This window comes from Pocillopora damicornis, chromosome 4 (genome assembly GCF_964200805.1).
Source record: "Pocillopora damicornis chromosome 4, jaPocDami1.2, whole genome shotgun sequence".
Lineage (NCBI taxonomy): Eukaryota > Metazoa > Cnidaria > Anthozoa > Scleractinia > Pocilloporidae > Pocillopora > Pocillopora damicornis.
In genome coordinates, this window is record NC_142673.1 from 21,726,772 (window position 1) to 21,747,460 (window position 20,689).

The 20,689-nt window shown below is 37.5% G+C and overlaps 1 protein-coding gene and 1 long non-coding RNA gene across 2 annotated transcripts; one reads left to right on the forward strand and one right to left on the reverse strand.

Annotated features, from left to right (window-relative positions):
* The first annotated feature begins 1,261 nt into the window (after window positions 1-1,261).
* LOC149047251 (uncharacterized) lies at window positions 1,262-14,778 on the forward strand. Its single transcript, XM_089202519.1, has 9 exons — window positions 1,262-2,170; window positions 3,323-3,921; window positions 4,058-4,199; window positions 4,949-5,071; window positions 5,541-5,660; window positions 7,116-7,406; window positions 9,088-9,387; window positions 11,002-11,289; window positions 12,567-14,778. Exons 1-9 carry the CDS (start codon window positions 1,408-1,410, stop codon window positions 12,614-12,616), a joined length of 2,676 nt encoding a protein of 891 aa, XP_089058645.1. The 5' UTR covers window positions 1,262-1,407; the 3' UTR covers window positions 12,617-14,778.
* Window positions 14,779-16,390: 1,612 nt separating this feature from the next.
* Window positions 16,391-18,784, reverse strand: LOC149047252 (uncharacterized). Its single transcript, XR_016185489.1, has 4 exons — window positions 18,670-18,784; window positions 17,670-18,002; window positions 17,393-17,502; window positions 16,391-16,560 (listed from the first exon to the last, which is right to left on the reverse strand). It is a non-coding gene; the product is annotated as an uncharacterized LOC149047252 (long non-coding RNA).
* Between the last annotated feature and the right edge of the window lie 1,905 nt (window positions 18,785-20,689).

The following is a 20,689-nucleotide window of genomic DNA, read 5'->3' on the forward strand; positions in this document are numbered from 1 at the left end:
AATCTGTCGAGCAATCAAATGTTATCCACTTTTCCAAACTACTTGGCCGTTTAAGAGACATGCCAGTTAGCTAAAGACCATCTGCATATTTCCAGTTTTAACACATTTCAGTTTTTTTTTAAAACCTAAACAATATGGATAGTTGTTGTGGGCACATTTCCAAATCACACATTTTCACGTTTCAAGTTAGGTGAATTGGTGATTAGTTTTAACCGCTGCACACTCCACTGTGATGACGTACGTACTCTGTGCTGTTCTACCCAAGGAAAAGCCAATTCTTCTGATTGATCGCTCTTTTCCTCAATGTTTCAAAGACGTTTTATAGTTCTCCTGCCTTAAATCCTGACCAACATTTCTGGAGTTATTTAAATTAAGAAAGAAATTTCCCTGGCAGTTAAGAGAGCTGTCTCTTTAAGCCTACGATAACTCAAATATCTTGTTTAATTCACTTTTAGCGTTCTGAGTATCCCCTGCAGAGGGGCTACCGAAAACGCCTAAGTTTTGGGTACGGGGATATCCAAAACGTAGGGATACCCAACGCACTGTGGCAGCGCCCCGATAGACCCTAGTAACGAAATAGCTATTATTTATGCACCTATCAATTTGAAGCTTCAACATCCCCCCTGGTAACCCACGGGTATATGACCGACTACCGTGCCTGGGATGGAGGATTTGAACCCTGACGGGCTAAATGAGGATTTGACCGAAAAGTATTAAGTCTTTCCAGCAGAATATAAGTTTTATATCTTCAGATAAGGTGGCGTTTAGGGTAAATATTACACTTTCGTTCAGTTTAAAGAAAGTCTTGGTTCATGATTGGCATTTTTACTAAAACATCGGGTGGGACATTCAGTGAACAAAATTATTACGGGGGGGGGGGGGGGGTTTGAACAAACCAATCTTCAAAAGTTCAAATGACCGGGGAGTTACCCAAGGGGGGAAGATGTTGTAACTTCGAATTGATCGATGCACTATGGAACTTCGTTCATTCACGGAAGCGGCAGTTAAGAATCAAAACACATCAAGAATAACCATGATCAGGGGCAGTAGAATTTACACAATATGTGAAAAACGTACGACTATTTCTCGATTCTCTTCATCTGTGGACCAACAGCATGTCGGTTGAAGTTTCGATATGTAGGTTTAGAAAGCAGCTGCAGTGAATGTGTCATCCATCAACTCCTACGGCTCAAAGAAGATTTTCTTGGTCACCACAACGCAAGTCGTAACTAAGGATGAAGTGCCCGCAATGCTTCTGATCCTTGGATAACGTAATAAAGAAAGCGTGAACCATTGTGTTGCGAATGGCCCGGTTCCTAGCGAAGCCGAAAAACTGGATCGAGGGGACAGCGGAAATAATTTTACACCAACAGTTGGGCTTTCACTTTCAGTTTTCTTGTCAGAAACATGTCGCATTACAAAAGTGAAAGCGGTGGAAATCTTCTGAAAGCTCTGTGCCGATTTGTCAAAATCCTGCCGACAGGGCCACACGTAACTTTCGGTAGTGGATGTATCGTTTTGCAAAGTGGACCAACACCGAGCGCTCATTTGATAACCACGACTCAAGTTCTAACGAAGAATGATCTCCTGGGAGACAGCTCGATCTCTATTCAATTTCTTGATAACAAATGGTTTGAACTGAAATTAAAAGGCCAAGATGCAGTCAATCTTCCAGATTCCAAACCCGGAAGAGTGTTGGGGGACATCGAGGGTAACGAAGATCAAGTGTCGTTCCTACGTATTCCCGTAGACATGTTCGACTCCAGGATATGGCCTATTAGGAAAATGTGGTCTATGCAAAAACGTGCCATTTGTTGCTTTTATCCCAGCGATGAGAATTTGGAGACTTCCATTTCAAACAACGATATTACGTGTTATGTGATTTCGGAAGACAGGAAGGACCGAAGGTTTTACATCACCGAACCTTCCTACCTACGTTTCGGCACAGATACAGCTGAATTTTCCCTCTTGTCTGTCTCGGATACCGATTGCGCACGTCCAGCAAAGACGTTCAAAGACTTTGCTGTAGAGGAAAAGCCGAAAGGTGCTCCTCTCTTAAATGCCAAAGGAAGATTGATAGGAATGCTGGCAGTAGCAAAGTCCGGAGAACGGAAAGTATATCCTGTGTTCCTACCGACCTTGACGGGTGACAGCAAAAATCATGGTCCAGGTAATATAAGTTCACTGTATTCTCTGTATTTTTTTTTGGTAAAACCTTTCCATTGAAGATCAAAACACAGCCAGTACAGAGTAATCCTTTCAAATAAACTCGGGTGTACGTGGTACGTTTCTTTTTTAATTGATGAGTGCCTACGGATTCTTAAATCTAGAACTAAAAAACATCTTTTCGAAAAGCAAAGCAAACTAGGCTGTTAAAAATCGAAATTTCATGTGAGAAACTACCCAAGATGGAAGCAAATCATGATAAAATTAAGTTGAAAACACGAAGCTAATCTACATCAAGCATAAGAGTTAAATAACAATTCGAAACATTCGTCTAGGTTTTAGTGTTATTTGTATTTATCGTTATGGTAAAACATATATACCTAAACTTTCACTTAAGTCACACATTTAGGAAATACAATTTAACTTATTACTGAAGTTATGCTATGCGGAATGTCATTCCAGATATTAGGAGCTTGACAAGTTAGAACAAATTGGTATGTGTGAGGAAATTTGTGAAAGTTGTGTCGAGACCGAGTCATATGATTATGATAGTCAGAGTTAAGGTGTAGGAGTGAAGAAACAGGAGAGGGCAGAACACCACTGAGGTGTGAAAATACGAAAAACTAGACGTGCAATTTACAGATTGCGTGAAAAAGGATATTAAGCTTAGAGAAGAGAGGTTTGGAGTGGGAATGAGGATGAGAAAAGGTGATTATGCCGGCTTGAATTTCCTGTAGCAAGTGAAGAGGTTCAAGATGAGTGGTGTATGTGAAGGCCCAGATCAGATTGCAATAATTAACATAAGGAAGAAAGAGAGCATTTTACAGAGTCTTCAAGTTCTCAGAAGGTAGACATTGTCTAGATTTGGATCGAATACGTATGACTTTAGAGACCTTATCTTTAACAGTGTTTAATGTGAGATTTCCACGAGAGATTTTGGTGGGTAATGATTCCAAGAAATTAGGTTTCATGGACGCGTCTAATAGATGTGTTACTAATCCAAATATTGACTGTTAAAACCTTTCTTTGTCGTGGGTGAAAATTTATAAAGTTGACATAGGTAGATGAACAGTTACGGTACTTCACCTATAATAATAGCATTATGTCACACAATTAAGCTATTGTCAAGTGTAACCGTTTAAAATAAATTTTGTAGGAGACAATAAAATCAGTAATAAAGATACGATGCCTCTCCAAAACAAAATATTCGGACCTGGACCGGATGAAAAAGAGCAACATAATAATCATTCACCTAAAAATCCATCGAAAGAGTTTAGAAATGAAGATAAGGGGGCACAAACCAGTACGATGGATAGGCAAGGGAGTGCCAGTCCTCCTTCAAGTCCTTTACATGGTAGTTCTCCAGAAACCAATTTAGGAAATGGTTCTGCTCAAGAACAGCTTACAGACCAGCAACAAAACGAGCATGGAAGTTCACATCGACCAGACAATGGTGAGGAAACTTCATCAGGGGAAGTTAAAAGGAACAGTTCTGTTGAAATGGCCAATGAAAACCAGCCACATGATCCTAACACTTCAAGCCTTCCTGAAGATAATTCTGCTCCAAAACAGCAGAAAGACCAAGAACAAGACCAGCCTGTAAGTTCACAACGACCCAAAATTAGAGAGGAAAGTTCATCAGAGGAAGATGAAAACAGCAGTTCTGCTGAAGTGGAGAATCAACGCCAGCCACAAGAAGATCCAAGAAGTTCAAGTCTTCGAGAAGATGGCGAGAAAAGTTCACCAGAAGAAACAGTAAGTAATTGTTTTGCTTAAATGAAGCTGTCACAGTAAAGGAAATGGTCCTGTGGAAGTCCCTAGCCAAGACAGTTCATTGCTGTATGATAATAACTACAATAATAATGATAATGTAATATAAACTTTTTTACAGGAGAATTCTAGCACTAATTCAGAGTGGGAGGAGGATCCTGCATCAATGTTCAAAGAAAAAGATCAGGAAGGAGGTAATGCTGGACATGGCCATGCCAGCAATGAGGTTTCACTCCAGGATGAACCAGATGGAAAAAGCAGAGGTAAGGGCAGTAATTATAATACAAAACATTACATGCTGATTGAGATCAACAAATAGACTACTGCTTAAAGAAGTGAATCCATTGGGTAGAACTGTTGCTAGTAACAGTTCTAACCTAAGGAAGGGCATTTACAAACCACTTCATGTCAATCTTGAGTGGTGACAAAAAGTCTAAACTAATATAATTCTTTGCACTAACTACACTACCTAGTCCTTCACACTCAATAAGATGCTGCAGGCCAACACAAATTATCTTTTGTGTGTTATATTTTGAATATATGAACAATAATTGAGCATAATGTTTTGTACCAAGAGATATTTGATTGAACATATGGGAAAAATGCTAAATGTTAATTTATGTTGGTGCTAAAGGCTCCAACTTGGTCTATCTTTGCACAAGTGATTTTTAACATTGGAGACCTTTGAAGTACAAGTCCAATTGCTTACTTTTTAAGTATAATTATGGATTAAATTGACATTACACAAATGACCAAATAAAACCTGTGAGAAACTAATTTTGGCCGAGAAGTGAATTCACCATGAATTACAACACTTTCCTTTAAGAAATTGCACCAGTAGTGCATGCACAAAAATGACATCTCTCTCCAATAACTCAAGCATAATTCACAAACTGTTTCACAAAAGGTATGATACAGAAGCATTACAAACAGCACTCAAGTCAAGCCGCTAATAGCATAAAGGTTCAGGTTTAAAGTATGTTAGTAAAGCAACATTTTTATGAAATTGCAGAAAAAGATTCCATGGTGGATAGTTACATCAATGAAAATGCATCACAAAACAGGATTCCCATCGCAACCCAGAATTCTTGTCATGATCAACTCTTTGAATTTGGTTTGCCCCTTGAAGATGAAGGTAGTTGTTGATAAGTTGATAGTTTTTGTCTATACCAACAGGTTATACATCTAGACGTATTATTAATTTGTATGACTGTCCTTTATCCAGCCCAGGGAGGAAGTGTTGTTCAGATGCAAAATGACACAGATGATCAGATGGTACAAAAAATGTAACCATTAGCTCATTATATTTCTGCTGTCTTATTCACCACCTCTTAAAACTGTACCCATGAATTTAAAAAACGCTGATTCTTTAAAATACCAAGACCAACACAAGCTTTGAGAAATGGGAATTAACAAATGGTCTGATGAAGTATATTTCCTTTTCAGGTGTAATTTTGTAATATCTTCTTTTTTATTCACATCAAATACTTTCAACACTTTCAATAAAAGGTGTAACCTTTTCAAAAAATTATGTCAATGTATTGGAAAACTCAATCTTTGTTCTTATTTGTGATTTTACTTCATTCTTGTTGCCTGAAAAATAGATGCTCCTCATCCTAAGACAGTCAGTGATACCACCATCTCTAGGCACAATTCAACTTTTTCAGAAAGACACAGTAATTCACGCTGTAGAATGGATACTGTAGAGAAACCTGTCAATCCAGGTAATTTATAATCATCGAGAAGCCTTTAAACATCTAGTCCACTTTGTAGCCATTCTTTGGGTGCTCCACGAGGGACTACACATTGCCTGGCAACCCAAAGAACAGCTACAAAGGAGACTATCAGACACGGACCACTTCCTGTGATGTAGCTGTTGTTGTCTTAAAAAAAGCACACACTCATATACTTTTTGTGTTTTTTGCTGTTAAAAAGCCTGTAACCATGATTATGCTATCTGGTTGGTGAGTAAGTAAGTAAGCAAGTTAGTCAGAGAAATTTTAGAAAACTTTCAGAGCAATCTCACAAGGTGGGACCAAAAACACCTGAATTGACTCAATTCATTTTAAGTGATTTTCGCAAAAAATTTTGTTTAAAAAATGCTTTACTCACTTTATATTTAGCTTGGTTGCATCAAATCCCACCTTAAAAGTTGAAAACAAATTTGAGCTGACACTACAAATTGCTCTGTAAGCTGGTATTTCTTTGTGTAAATGTTAGTGTTGCCTTAAATGTCATGAAAAAAATTTCATCTCACTGCTCTATAGGAAGAAGTAGTAAAGCTCACTCTTTATTGTATTCCACCCTCCATGAGCTGTTCTACATTGTAACACTTGAAAGTAACCATGATCAGTATGCAAAAACTTTACCAACTATTTAACATACAATGATTGTCCATAGACATCACACACACAAACACCTCTCATCTAGCATTGCTAATTGCTAATTGCTACCTTTTCCTCCAGCCCCAAAATCCGCCAATTCATACAATTCAGCCTCATTACTAATACCAAGAACTTTTACATGTTAGAGAATGAACCAGAGATACTAAGGATAAACAATCAAGTTCAGTCTCACAAAGAAATATCCTATAAAAATATGTTAGACATTAAGGTTTCAATTGTTATGTTAAGTTTTGTTTCCTTTTCATAGATAAGTACCTACTAGACAGGTTTTTTTTAAGTGTGCAATGGGATTTCATAAAAAACAACAGCTTAGAGAGACAAGATTTCATCTCCCCATTTTGTCTTTCCAGGGAAAATTACAAGTAGGCCTCCACATTTTGTATGCAACAAGAAGTAATACATTTCCTTGCTTCCAAAATTTTCTTTGGTGGGTGTTAGATGGAAATTTCAAAACTTTACTAGATAAGTGTTTTTGACTGAATGATACCTAGTAATAAACAACAAACTATTGCCTTCTTTATTTCTGATCCCACTTCCCATCCCCTGTTCTCCCACTTCCCATCCTCTCCTGCCCCCTGTTCTCCCATCCTCTCCTGCCCCCTGTTCTCCCATCCTCTCCTGCCCCCTGTTCTCCCATCCTCTCCTGCCCCCTGTTCTCCCAGGCTCCCACCCCCTGTCCCCCTCCACATACATGCTTAACATGAATATAAGGCTTGTTGTTTCACAAATTTGATTTATTGATATGACATTGACAAAAAAAAAATTTTGTTACAGAGGTTTCAGTTGCTGTTTTGAACAATATCTCTGTGATGGATCACCTTAAAAAACATCTGGACACTTCTGTAAAGGGCGTTAAAAACTGGAGATACCTAGCAGATCTTAATGAGGTCCCCATAGAAAAGCAGCAACAGTGGGAATTAGGTGAACATTATTCTCGATCTGAAAAGATGTTCGAAACTCTGAAAGCTCAAAGTCCTGACCTCCTCATGACAAGTCTAGGAACACATCTACATGCACTCCAAATCAACAGAGTGAAGAAATACATAGACGATCTCCAACTTAAAAGTAAGTGTGCTCTTGAATCATATGTGTTCTTGTATAACTCATTTTGGCCCCCATTGAGTGGAGAATGGACAAAGTGTTCATCAGATAAATTTCAAACCATTAGGTAGTGGAATCTATTATTAGTACTTCACCACTGGATGTAAATTAATCTGAAAGATAGAGATACTCTGTGTTTGATCAACTGGAGGCAATGTCAAGTAATTAGTACCTGGCTCTGTAGGTAAGGAAACCTTCCTTACATGTTGCTGGGTTTAGACTATGATAGACTGATATCTTATCTTATCAGAGGTTCACTGGAGCTACCTCATGGTATGTCTTAGGGCCTGTTTACATGGAGGTGGGGGACCCCAGGTATGTGAGGTAACCTCCATAGGTGAGGTAACCTGCCTGTCTACATAATCTCTAATTTTATCTTGATCACATTTACATAATAGATAAGGTGACCCTCCTGGGTTGGTTGCTCAGTCTGCCAGGTAGGGTAACCCTGTCAGCCTGGGTGACAATTTGCCATGTAAAAGTCTTAAGGTAGGGTAACCTGCCTAGCCAGGGTCATGTTCGTGTTACAAAAATATAAAATGAGCAAAACAACAGCAAGTGTGTTACAACTTTTTACATTTTCTAGCCATCCTATGTAGAGCTGAAATGCTAAACACCAATTTTTACATCTTCTTCACAATGAAACTTTGACAGAGCCTTAGTCATGTTTTTACTTTGAACTCAACCCTACATTCACATGTTATACCAAAACAAAGACATTGTACTGTCAGAAACAGTTAATGCATCTGAAGCTATTGGCGAAAATCTTAGAGGAGAATACATAACATTTTTTCTGCAACATTTTATCACATGTTGCCTTAGTGACATCTTAAACTCTTTTTAAAATTACAAGTGCAATAACAACCCTGAGAAACTTCACCCCTGCATCCTAGGGTTGTAAGCAGGTCACCTCAACTACCTGGGGTCCTCCACATTCATGTGAAAAGGCCCTTAACTACTCAGTTTAATGGTGTGAGCTTTAACCATTGTCATGTCCTTCCAATAACATGTGAGGTATCTCAAAAATGACTCCAAAATAACTTAAGTTTACCATTCCGGGCAATTGCCCAATTACCTTTTGCATTTCACAAATAGTTCACACCTGATGGCTTAACAAGAATGTTTATGAAAAATAGGATCATGTGCAACACTGCTTATCAGAGATTTTAAATTAAACTTAAGTTAATATGAGTTCTGTCAAACAAAAGACCAATGACGCTACTTGGAGGAAGAACTGTATTTAGTTTAAAAATTAATTTGATAAAAAATACAAAGAAGCTAAATTGGCACTTGGCCATAAAAATGTTAAAAACAATAGAAAATCAATATGAAAAAAACCTGGAAACCTACTAAAACTTATTTTTGACTGACTCTGTAATTGATGTACATTATAGCAAGTAACTGGTTAGTAATTACACTAACTGGTTAGCTTGGTTGTTTCTGCACAACTTAAACTTTTAACTATTATGTAACTCAAATTAAATGTTTTATTATGCAACAAAAATGCCCATCTCTATTGTGCTATATTCAAACAGAGCAAATGCGACAGCAGGCACATTAAACTTAACAATTAATTAATTGTAATGAGCTGAATGTTCTGCAAACCAGTATGAACTTTGTTATTCATTTTTTTTTTCCATGATAGAGGACATGACTGTTGAAGAATTTTTTGATTCTCCAAGTCGAAACATCACCGGCAAAGTCCTATTAATGCTAGATTTAATAGACAAAGAAAAATGGTGGAGCCTTGGAATTGAAATTGGTATGAAGCCTGAAAGTCTCACACATATCATAACTGACTGTGTTAATAGACAGGAAAATCCTGGAGGTGATGTACTTAACATCATTTCCACATCAAAAGCCACAATGACCATTGGTCAGTTCAAGAAAAAGTTGGAAAACATAGGACGCAGTGACATTGCAGGGAAATTGAAAAAGCTATCAGGTATGTAAGAAAAGATAATCATATGAAAGAGTATTTCGGTTTATGATGGTAAGATACAAGAATGAACTCTTCTGTTACCTTAGTACAAGAGCTTCCATTCAAATAATTGGTAATGAGTTGAGTATTAACGCAAACATCAAGTTTGGAGCAGCAAAAGTTTAAGTCTAACTCGTTGAAAACTCTCCAACTTCCTTAATGTCTCATACGTATAATAAATGTATTGCAGCACATAAATAATAAATTATGCATGGTACTATCATATGGTAACCTGTCAATTCATGTAGCCCGAAACTAGAGTTGTTTCTCCTGCAATTCTTAGTCATGTTTCTGATGAAAATATTTTGCTCTCGATCATGACGCAAGGTCTAAGATCAAAAGTGCACACCTGTTTAAAATTATAACATGACCCAATTGCTCCCCGTAGGTCCTTTGTTGTAGCTCGTGGGTTTTCACACTATAACTAGCAAGTTGGAAATTCGTTTGGACTTCAGTTTAATTAACTGAGTTAGCAGATTACCAGTGAGCCATGTATATTGTTTTGCTTGTGTATGAAGACTCCTAACTTACCCTGCCATGCAAGTGATAATCAGCGTATAACAAGATCCAAGTCACGACATACCTTTTTCGCGGATCACACAATTCTGTTACATGAACACGCTGCATGAATGCCCTACCAAAGGGCGGAGAGACTAGTAAAACTCAGGCGCCCGAAGCCGTTCACAGGGCAATAATGACTCATGTAGACCTCCATCAAATATCCGATGTTCTTAAGACAACATTTCATGTAAACCTCCGTCAAATGTCTTAAAACAGGCGGTACTTCGAGGAACTAAGAGATGAGTAAATACAGAAAAAGAGACTAAAGAAATCAATCATTGAGTTAATAGTGTGAATTGGCCACCGTAAAGAGTTTCCAAAGCTTTCCATTGTTTAACGAAAAAATGTTTAATTGATGAAAATTATTTTAAAATGTATCGGAAATATACCGGGAGTGAAAATAATTTCTGTGCAATGATCGCTTAATAACCTAATTAAATAGAAGACGATCTTCCTTTCACGTCAATTTTGATGCTTAAGTTGCCTAATCAGAACGAGAAGCTTACAAAAATTACAATGAGGCGGAGAATGACAAGTGTTCTATCCACTTTTCCAACAATTTGACTGTAAAACAATCATTTTTTTTTTATCTTGAATACCTCGTTAAGAGCAAATTGCGCAACGAGAATGTCTCTCTTTTAATACTTCTTCTCTGCTTCAGACCAGCTAGTCTTTGATTATCACAGGCGGCACTAAACCTTTTCGCGGAACTGTGCCGAAAATAAGTGCTGTTTCTATTACCTCAGTAAAAATCACATCAAACTCCCATAAAACCCAGACACCGTGCCTCTTCAAGATCGTATGACTTCTGCAAGTCGCACTAAAGGAGTGTTGGCAGGTCTTGGCAGTTCAAGTCCAAAGCGATTTTGTAGTCGGGCCATGATGGTCTATTATTGTAAAATAAACACATTTTTCAATAGCTCTTAAAGCAAGGGTAGGATACTTGAACAAGTATTACATTTCAGCAGTTGTTAATAGTTTAGCTGGTCAATGCTATGATTACATGTCTTTTAACAGAAAAGTCCATGATCGGCAAATTGCTCGAAGACCTAGACTTGGCTCGGCAAGTGGCAACCATGCTCAATAACCGTGCACTTAAAAACTACAAGGATCTGGCTGTTGAGTGCGGAATTTCCGGGGAAACGTGTCAAAGTCTGCAGCCGCCATGTGCCGATAGCCCAACACAGAAAACGATTGAAGAAATTGTCCAGCGCAAACCAGAGTATACTGTGGATAAACTGTTCAAAGATTTGAAAGACATGGAGCGTTTGGACGTCATTGAAGCCATCAGCCCCTGTTTCGAGGGTAAGAAAAGAAGGAGATATAATTACACCCAATATCTGGTCCAAACTTCTTGAGTATCTTGTCGTAAGATAAGGGACCTGCGAGGTTAAATGAGAATTTAGATCTAGTTCAACGGTCTAAGCCCTACAACCATGTGACATTTGACTACACGTTTTTGCAGTTGCGAATGCCGGGATTTTAGGTTAATCATATTTGAATGGGACACTCGTAGGCGGGATCGGAAGAAACCGAGAGAAAATGATTTCCCATCCTAACTTTACCAAGACCCAGTCCCTCCAGGACTCTCCTCAAAATAGTAGTCGGCAACTTAGCGATGGTTTGTGGGTGCATAGATAGCCCTGCGTGTATTGATAGTCGATTGAATTTGAATTTTTAAAAAGAAGCCCTATAACAGGATACACAATATCTCCTGAAGTTAAACGTTACCTTAAGGTGATTCTTAAGAAAAAAAGTTATCGATCAATTTTTTTCAACTTTCCTTAAATGTTCCTTACCAATGACTATTTGCGGTAGCTGGAAGCAAGGGCTTTTAAAAGGGCACTGGAAAAAAAATTTGATCGATAGAAAGTTTCGAGCATATGGAACAATATGATATGTGCAATTTATGGAGAAATTACACAATTTTAAACGACATCGACTCAAAACGTTCCTCGAGTTGTTGCTTTCAAGTCGAGTCGTTGCTAACCCTGCATCCTCGAGTAACAGGCTTTGTCCACCTTTTAAGCTGTATGTCTTTCTTCACTATGATGAATTTTGTTTTAATTTCTCCAATTTGTACACCAAAACTATTCAACGAAAAAAAATTCTGCTCATTCAAGAGCTAAAGACCACCGAACCTCTTTAGCTGGTGCATTGATTGAAAACCAATACCGCGTTCTTGAAATGCGCGCGCTTATTTACCTGATTATGTGATTCTTATGCACAGCACTGGATACACAGTGCATTACTGAGGAATCACCTAAATTACGTTTTGAAAAAATTGGCAACTGATGACAGTTGTCTCTTTTGGATATGAGAGTTTGGAGCTATTTCGAAGCCGTTTTAGACTTCGAGTTGAAGATTCAATAAGAAACACATTTGTTAACTTTTTGGAATTTTACTTCGTGAAAGTGCAACTCGAAACCTTAACTCTTCAAAATTGTTGCGAATCAACATTGGCTCCTGAGGCGAACGATCTATAATAGTAAAAGGCTCTGTATATAAGTTTATTCATTTTGAGGGGATTCAAAGATTTACCAAATGAACTCAATTGCTATCTTTGTTTTCTCTCATTTCAGAGAAAGACGTTTTGGCCTGGAAGAGAAAGTGGAGGATTACGGACGAGTGAGCATTTACGTAAATAAGGTTCCTGTCACTCGCCTTTAGTGTAAAATGTAACATATGTTAACTTCGTCATTAAATGAATCATAAAGATGAAATAATTGTTTTAAGTAAACGAAACTGAAGAAAGTGTTAAAAAAGCTGATATTTCATTCAATCTTTGAGTTATTCAATCAGTTCAGGTAGGGAGTCTTAAGGTACCGTGTACCACGAGAAGCATTTGGAGGGAATTTTATTTGCGGGTACAAACTTCAGTTTTAAATTTTTAGCCTTAATGAATGAAATTTAAGCTGGGAACTAGTTTTTAGAGACTTACCTTCTAAGCAGCTTCAACTTCGTTGAAAAGGAAGCAATTGTAACATCTGTTCTGAAGTAATTTTCAACCTTTTGATCCTCGATGAGTCGCAGGGTGAATCCTCAAAAGAAATGAGATGAAAAAGAAATCCAATCAAAACTCTATCTTTGCCCCTTTCTGTGTGAAGTTTATTCAAAGCCGGGAGTGCTTTTTATCGAACTAAAGATAGTCAGCTTTTGCCACGCTTATGTTGCAGGACCTTTTTCGTTCAACTTACTTTTGTAGATCGAAGATAATCCACAAACAACACAAATCAAAACCCACGTTCATTTTGTTTCGTTCACCGTGAACGAAATTTGCCACAACTAGAAACTTAATACGTAGTGGCTGCAAAAGGAATCTGGAAAGTGAATCGCAGTCAGCGGTTGCTAATCCCTCGGACTTTAAGGGTACCGTTGTTTTTAACTGGCAACCTCTTGTAAGAGCAAAATGCTTCTAAAGTAAATAAAATTGACGTCTCCTCTTCTCCGACATCATGGGAGATTTTATTTTTTGATGTTTGATAAGTTTGAGTTTGGTAAGTTCCGTCCAAAACTTGGGTGGTTTTCCAAGGATAATACGCATCATTGGTTGCAAGGCAAACAAGCTTATAAGCTCTTCAGTTGTTACAGATTGTCATACTTTTATCAGATTCCTTCAATTTTTTTTTTTTTTGGATATATCAAACGTGTTAAACTGAATGATAAAACTGATAGTAGACCAGGTGCATGCGAATAGATCATTTATCTTGTTGATAAGACTGAATAGAAGGGTACGCAAATAATTTTTACTACAATATAAATGTATCCTACTTAGTTGTTTTTTTTAAGATTTTTAGCTTTTAAATTTTTTTAATCTGTTTATACCCGAAGAAGGCCAAAACGTAGCATTAACCCTTTACACCCTAACATCAGTCTCCATCTTCTCCATACTCTTCACTGTAAGTTTCCTTTGGAACTGACAGGAGAATTCATTGAATAATCCAAGCATCGTAGGTCGGTGATCATTTCCTTATTCTCATGATCTCAATGACTGATTTAGCAGTATTACTGTAAGGAGAAATTAACAGCTGTTCACTCTTAGGGCTTAAAGGGTTAAATCGCCGGAACAGATTAGAGTTGGTCTTCTCTCTCTTTTACATGAGTTACACATATTAAACATTTTGTAGAAGACACTGGTACCGGTGACCTTTACACTTTTTCTTTCTATCTAGGTAATTATACTTCGAACGCTTTCCAGTGATATGTAGATAAACTGCATGATTCTTTGTCCCATACGACCTTGTTTTGTGATTTACATCAATTGATATCTAGTCTTAACGTGTGAATATCACAACACGCTGTTATTATTTTTGATCAGCACGTACATTCGCTCATCTTAAAGTCGGTACAGAAAAAATGTTCAGTTGTGATAAGTGCCTCTCTCAGTGAGTTATGTTTCATTTGAACCTTTTTTCAAAGAAAAATCCTTCTCTTTACATATGGACGATTAATGCTCAATTGTAAAACAAAAACCCGGAAGCGTTTCATCAAATTATTAGGTAAGCAACCTATTGGTACTGTTTTCCCCAGAGCCCTCTAGCACTAAGTTTATAAACTATGTTGATATTTGAACAGGACTTTCGTGGAAATTACTTTTCTTATGTTTCAATTGTTTCTATATAGGCACCTCTCAAGTTGTTTCTTTACCGATTTTACGATCAGTGAAATGTTCCTTAAATTTTGACAGATTTTTATTGTCAACTTATCAAGGAAGCGGTTCCAGTGTAGTATTAGATCAACTAATTAACAGTTGTGAAGTTAACTTGTTAAATAATGAAGGATGAATTCAACAAACATGAGTTGGAGTTACTTCCGTGTTCAACAAACACCCGAGATTGAGACTAAATTCCCTAAATACTTAGCTTCTTCCACAACGAATTGATACTCTTTACTTGTTTATAAATTTGGCTGGTGAAGCTCCAAAATTTATGTTTTAACCTGTCCTCAGCTCGTATATCCCAGATTGGGGTTGAAACAGATGATAACGGCAAAATACCTCATTTAGGAGGAACTCTCCACAGGAACTCACTTGACCGGTTCGATCGCCAGTCGAAGGTCAGAGGCGGTAGGCGACGCAATTTTGAATTGGCTAGCTGCCGAACATCAAAACTGCGGCTTAAAACTATACACAAACTCAACAAAAATAGAGGGAAATTCAGAAAAGGGGATATAGATGGAGTTTGTTCAGGTAAAAGTTGAACAAGATCCCCTAGTGAACCAAGGAAAAATTGGCTCGATTTCTCTCAAGCTCGCTTTAATTTGTATAAGGGCTCCTTAATATCATTCACCTTTCTCGATATGTCGAGACTTTTGCCCTTATTAGGGGTTGGCACCAAAAAGTAAGCGGAAGTACAGGTGGGGCCTGGGACCCTGCCGGTTTTTTTTTTCACGCTGGACACCCTGACTGAGAGTGCATCCATATCTAAGTAACACAAGGCTTTCCAGTTGCATCCAGTAAAATATGAAAAACTTTCATATTATTTAAACTAAAGCAAGCGAAAAAATCAAGTAGCAAGTGGGCGAGCCAACTTAAACATGATGGTGGATACTTCCTTCTACTTCTCTTAGAATCTGGCTTTTTATATTATGCGTTGAAGTAGCTGACAAGTAATTGAGCGATAAAATCAATTTTAACCAGTAGTTGTTATGCAATCTTATAATCTCGCTTCGATCAAACACTGACGTTAGTCAAAATTTTCAGTGTTGACAGCTTTTCGAATTATGCTGTTTCTCGCCTTCCATTATAGGTGGTATCATCTCCTCAAAACTTACCCCTTTGAGTCTGATACTTTACCCAACGGATGTACTATCTCTCACCCTACTAATGTGCTACCCTGATTTCAACGGGTTTTCAAAGGATTTTTATTATTATAGAGGCCCTCCACAGCACAAAATTGCGCTGGCTGATTATTGACTCTAGATCTTAACTGTACAATGCAAAACAAATTCATAATTTCAAAGCGGGTCATCGAAAACATCCTTAGCATTATCAAAAATTTGAAAACTATACAGATTTGAAGTATCGCTAACTAAACCAACGAATTTCTTTGGCGTTGGCCCCATTCGATTCCAGAAGTTCTAAAATTTTCGTTAGTCTAGTCGAAACTCAGTTCTCATAAACATACATGCATAGTTGACACTGGAACTAATTCTATATCAATTACTGAAATGAATTCAGAAAGAATACCGGTGAGCGAAATTTATCACCGTTTTCCTTGGTAATTTAAGTACTTCCTTTCCTGAAATATCGCTCAGGTCTTAACAAGCCTTGCCTGTGGCTTCTTTTAGTAACTCAAAGCAACTGCAACGTTAATTTCCGAGTCAATTCCTATGAGTAAATTTTTTTTTTTTTCTGTTGAATACTAGACTTCATGAACAATGGAATGGACTAAATTTCACAAATGTGTTTCGTTAACAAACCAAAGAGTTATTGCTAAAATAAATAACATCTAAACATCAAAAACGGAGGAAAGATGTCACAAAGATCAAAGATTCGGAAGTTTGTCCACGGGAGTAGTAAAATGGAAGTAAGTCTGTACGATTAACGAATTGTAACGTCTGCTACGCCGGCGATTTCTACAGAGGAAACACAAGCGTAATCATGTCAGGTAATCGCAATCATGTCAGAGCCGATGTGTCGTGTTGGGGGATACCAGAGGCTGTGCTGATTTCCAAAGTTTCGCCTGTATCTCTTAGTTTTAGCGCGAATCAAATGGCTAACAACCAACATTGCATGTTAGAAGAATTTTCGATTGGATGTCTTTGTCACTGGTTCTTAACCACGATTTGCAACTGATCTAAAAAAATTACAGCAGCCGCCACTGAAATGGGACTTCGAATAACGGGAAATAAAAGAATAAAATAACTACTTTAGGGTTTGCTCAAAATAGTAGAGAATTAACGGATAAAACCTGATTTAACCGCGTAGAAAGTATCGCTTCTTTAATGAAAGAAAAGGAAAATAATTGAATTCAATCTCGAACTCGATAAGCATTTACCTTACCCAATTTACCATCTCTTCTCCAACGCGCTCTAATGAAAAAATTGTCAAATAGACAGAAGAAAAACGTTGATTGGCTGCTTAGTGAGCTCACACTAAACGGAGTGGAGGTCTATCTCATTCAACGATGAGTTAAAGAGAAAAGGAAGAGGGAAGTTTTGACAGACTGACTGTAACGCTTTCTCTTTTCTCTCTGTTTCGTCTTACATATTTCTCACAGAACGGGAATGACAAAATTCCTAAAAAGAACACACTCTCTCTAGGCAGGTGAGTCAAGGCTCGTTACATAATCTTGCCTTACTGAAGGCAATTTTTCCCAAACTAATTTTTTTGCCTTTCTCAGGTCAGGGTTATGAATAGAAACACATGGAAGGACTTTCTCCATGTTCTCAAGGTGTTTCAACTTACCATAAAATCTGTTGTTGTTATGAGGTCCACGCTTGTCTCCAGGTCCTTTAGTATCAGTTTGAAAAAACGGCCAACTTCCTTTATCGAAATTTTGCTGATAGTGCAAACTTCTGCGGAATACAAATAGCTGATTGTAGTTGAACAACTACATGTACGTCCTCGATGGACCTCAGTTCCTGTCGTTGGCCACAATGTTTAGATTAACTACTCTCACCAGACAATTCCTTATCAAAAGCAACTCACAGGCTCAAACCATTCACAATAGAATAACATTTACCTGGTCAGAGAAATCCCGCATGGGAATTGCCGTGTAAAGATTCTTGAACTTCTGCCATAAGCTTTTTAATACAATAGCAAAATCAGCAAAGGATTAAATGGGTAATCATAAATAAAATTGGTTGTAGTAGTGTTTCAAGTGAAAGGCTGTTTTGCAGTTAAAAAAAGAAACAAAACAAAACAAAAAACGATGAGTCAAAACACTTGCGGTGAGAGAAAGTTCAAGAAGTCAGAGAACAACCAGGGTTTCATCCTTTTGACTGGCTAGCACTTTGTTTATCCATCAGGCCCCCATTGTTCAAAAGGTGGATTACCTTCTCCTCTGGATGAATCTCTGCGAAGAACGTTTTGTAAACTCTTATCCACTGGAAAGCGATTGGTCAGTTAGATAGTATTATCAGCTCTTTGAACAACTGGCCAATTGCCTAGTTGTCCAGCCATAACCTTATTTTATGTTTTGTTTCACAAAACCAAGAGATATCCACAAAAGCAAGAAGTTCTTACTTACAATACAACATTCACACTTATAATAAACACTATCCACAAACAATGAACAGCATCACGCACACTAGGGAAACACTCTCTATATTTACATAGTATATTGTATAATTTTTTCTCCTTCTCTGGCCAAGATGCATGTCCTACACCCTGCTATGATAGAAAAAAAAATAATGAAAAGGCATCTGGAAAACCCTCGATGAAATTTCTTCAAAATGATCTTGACCTGGAAAAGAGTTATTATATGGTATGGTCAAAGAGTTAAATTTATGGAGACATCCTTGTAAAAACCGCCAGTAAAAAAATCAGTTTTTTGAGCTTCGTTCCCTAAAAGTTAATTTTTGCAAATTCCTGTTCAGTAGGCAATACTGTGTAAGGACCACTTTTTCATCTTCTATTTCTATGAAATTAATGTACCGTGTACTATGTAATATGACCAGGAACTTAGTGGAGGTCCACGAAAAAAACCTCATAACTTACATTCATACTAACTCTTTGCTTACCATGCAAAACGCTGACTGAGTAAGACAGCACTCTGCTATTTTCCACATAGTAATCAATACCATTGACACACCAAAAGGCTCCAGAGAAGGATGTAGAGATGACAATTATTTCCTTAAAACCACAATAATAATCATAATTGATTGGTCAATATCTCATTCATGGTTCTAGAATACAAAAAAATCTAACCTGTTTCTTTATGAAAGGAAAAATGTCATTTCGAGTGCAAATTCAGAGACCAACTTAGACAACAGGGTGTCCCATACCCATTAAGAATAGCTTATGAAAGGCAGAGTCAGCAATTGAATTAAAGGGCTTGTCATACCGGACCTTATCCTAGCTTCTGTAGTATGGAGTGACCAGAAGTATTATTACTACCACCTCTGGATGGGATGCTGCTTCATTGCAGGCTAATCCATCCTCCCTTAGCATTTCATCAGGCTCCACTAACAGTTCCCAGCTACCCACTTATGCTCTTGGGTGGAGAAAGGCACATCCAATGTGGCAGAGATTTAACACGACTGACCATTGCTCTGTCAAATTAAGTTTACATAGGAACCCACAGTTGATTGAATTACCTGAGCTAAAGTAACTGTCTTAAAATAAAATATAACTTGGAAAACTTGGAAATTTTATTTATCTCAGAACACAGTTTACCTTTGTATACAGAGAATAAGAATTCCTCCCGCAATGGCAAATGCACCGAGAATGACGTATAGTAAGGAAGCTAGTTGCGTTCAGACAGGTATTCTGAATGCTTGTAGAGAACAGGGAGAAATGCCAGGCCGACAAACCATCCATGGTCGCACCTGAACATATAAGAGCAGTACATATTTAAACACATTTATAAACATGAAAAAAAAAATGACTTAAGATGTTTTAATCAAAAGGTCAATCACATACCAAGAACAAATAGTCCAACATAGAAAATACAAACTGTCAGCAATCCAGCAAAAAGACCAACTGCAACAGAGATATCAAGGAATATCTGTAACAAGAATGAGATGTTCAGATTTTAAACTTACCAATTGGTAAACCCAAGTGAACTGTTACCAATGAGTGAGCTTCTATCAATGTCTAAATACTCAAGCATCTTTGAAATTCAAAATAAAAAATTACCGATACTAAGGAAACAACAATTCCCATAGATCAAATCCATAAAATGCCTTTACTTTTTCGACAATAATTATAAACTCTTTCAATTGTTTTGAAAAATATTATGTACAACAATCCTTGTGCCTTTTCCTGACCCTTTGAAAAGTATTATTTTTCCTACCCATAATATTAGTTTCCCTCCTCTTGGCTGATTGTTTCCAATTTAGGTCCTTTTTACCTCCCTACATTTTTATTTCCCTACATTTTTTCATCCCAAACCTCCAACAACATGCAACAACAGTTTTAATTCTATTCTCTCAACTCTTATTTTAAGAATCAGCCTGGTTTATAGAAAGCTAGGCTTGTGGCTGTTTATCAATCTATCTGTCTTTCATATTTCTACCAATCATTACTTTAAAGCCTAAACAAAACCACCAGCTACACAAGTTTGAGACCTGAACCACGGTGGCTGGCTAAGATACACTAGCACCTCAACACTAAGTACTCTCAGGGAAAAAGAGAAAAACTACAACACAAACACACACTGAAACAGAACTGAAGCACAGAATGAGAGGGAGAGAGGCATTCATGGAATCACCGACAGTATCTGTAAAAAACTGAGATTACTGGAAGGCTTGGCTGAATATCTGGGGCTCAAAGGGGATAACTGGGATAACAAATTGTAAAATCACCGCACAATGATCTGCTTGACCGGGATAAGTATGAAAACTGGGCAAGATAAATTTATCAATATACCTGATGCCTATATTCAAAAGATTTTCCAGACAGCTTCTTGGTGAGATATTCTTGACACAACACATAAGTGAAGAAAAATACCACCAGAAATCCAACAGGGAACAGAACAAGTTTAAACAAATGGTATCCTGCAAAAAAATGTGATAGTTGGATTTACTTGTGCATATCAAA

Bases quoted from the DNA above. Each gene is read 5' to 3' on its own strand.
- LOC149047251 (XM_089202519.1), top strand. From the start codon at position 1,408: ATGTCGCATTACAAAAGTGAAAGCGGTGGAAATCTTCTGAAAGCTCTG. The intron at 4,200-4,948 runs GTAAGGGCAGTA...ATGAAATTGCAG, and splicing joins ACCAGATGGAAAAAGCAGAG to AAAAAGATTCCATGGTGGAT. The intron at 9,388-11,001 runs GTATGTAAGAAA...GTCTTTTAACAG, and splicing joins GAAATTGAAAAAGCTATCAG to AAAAGTCCATGATCGGCAAA.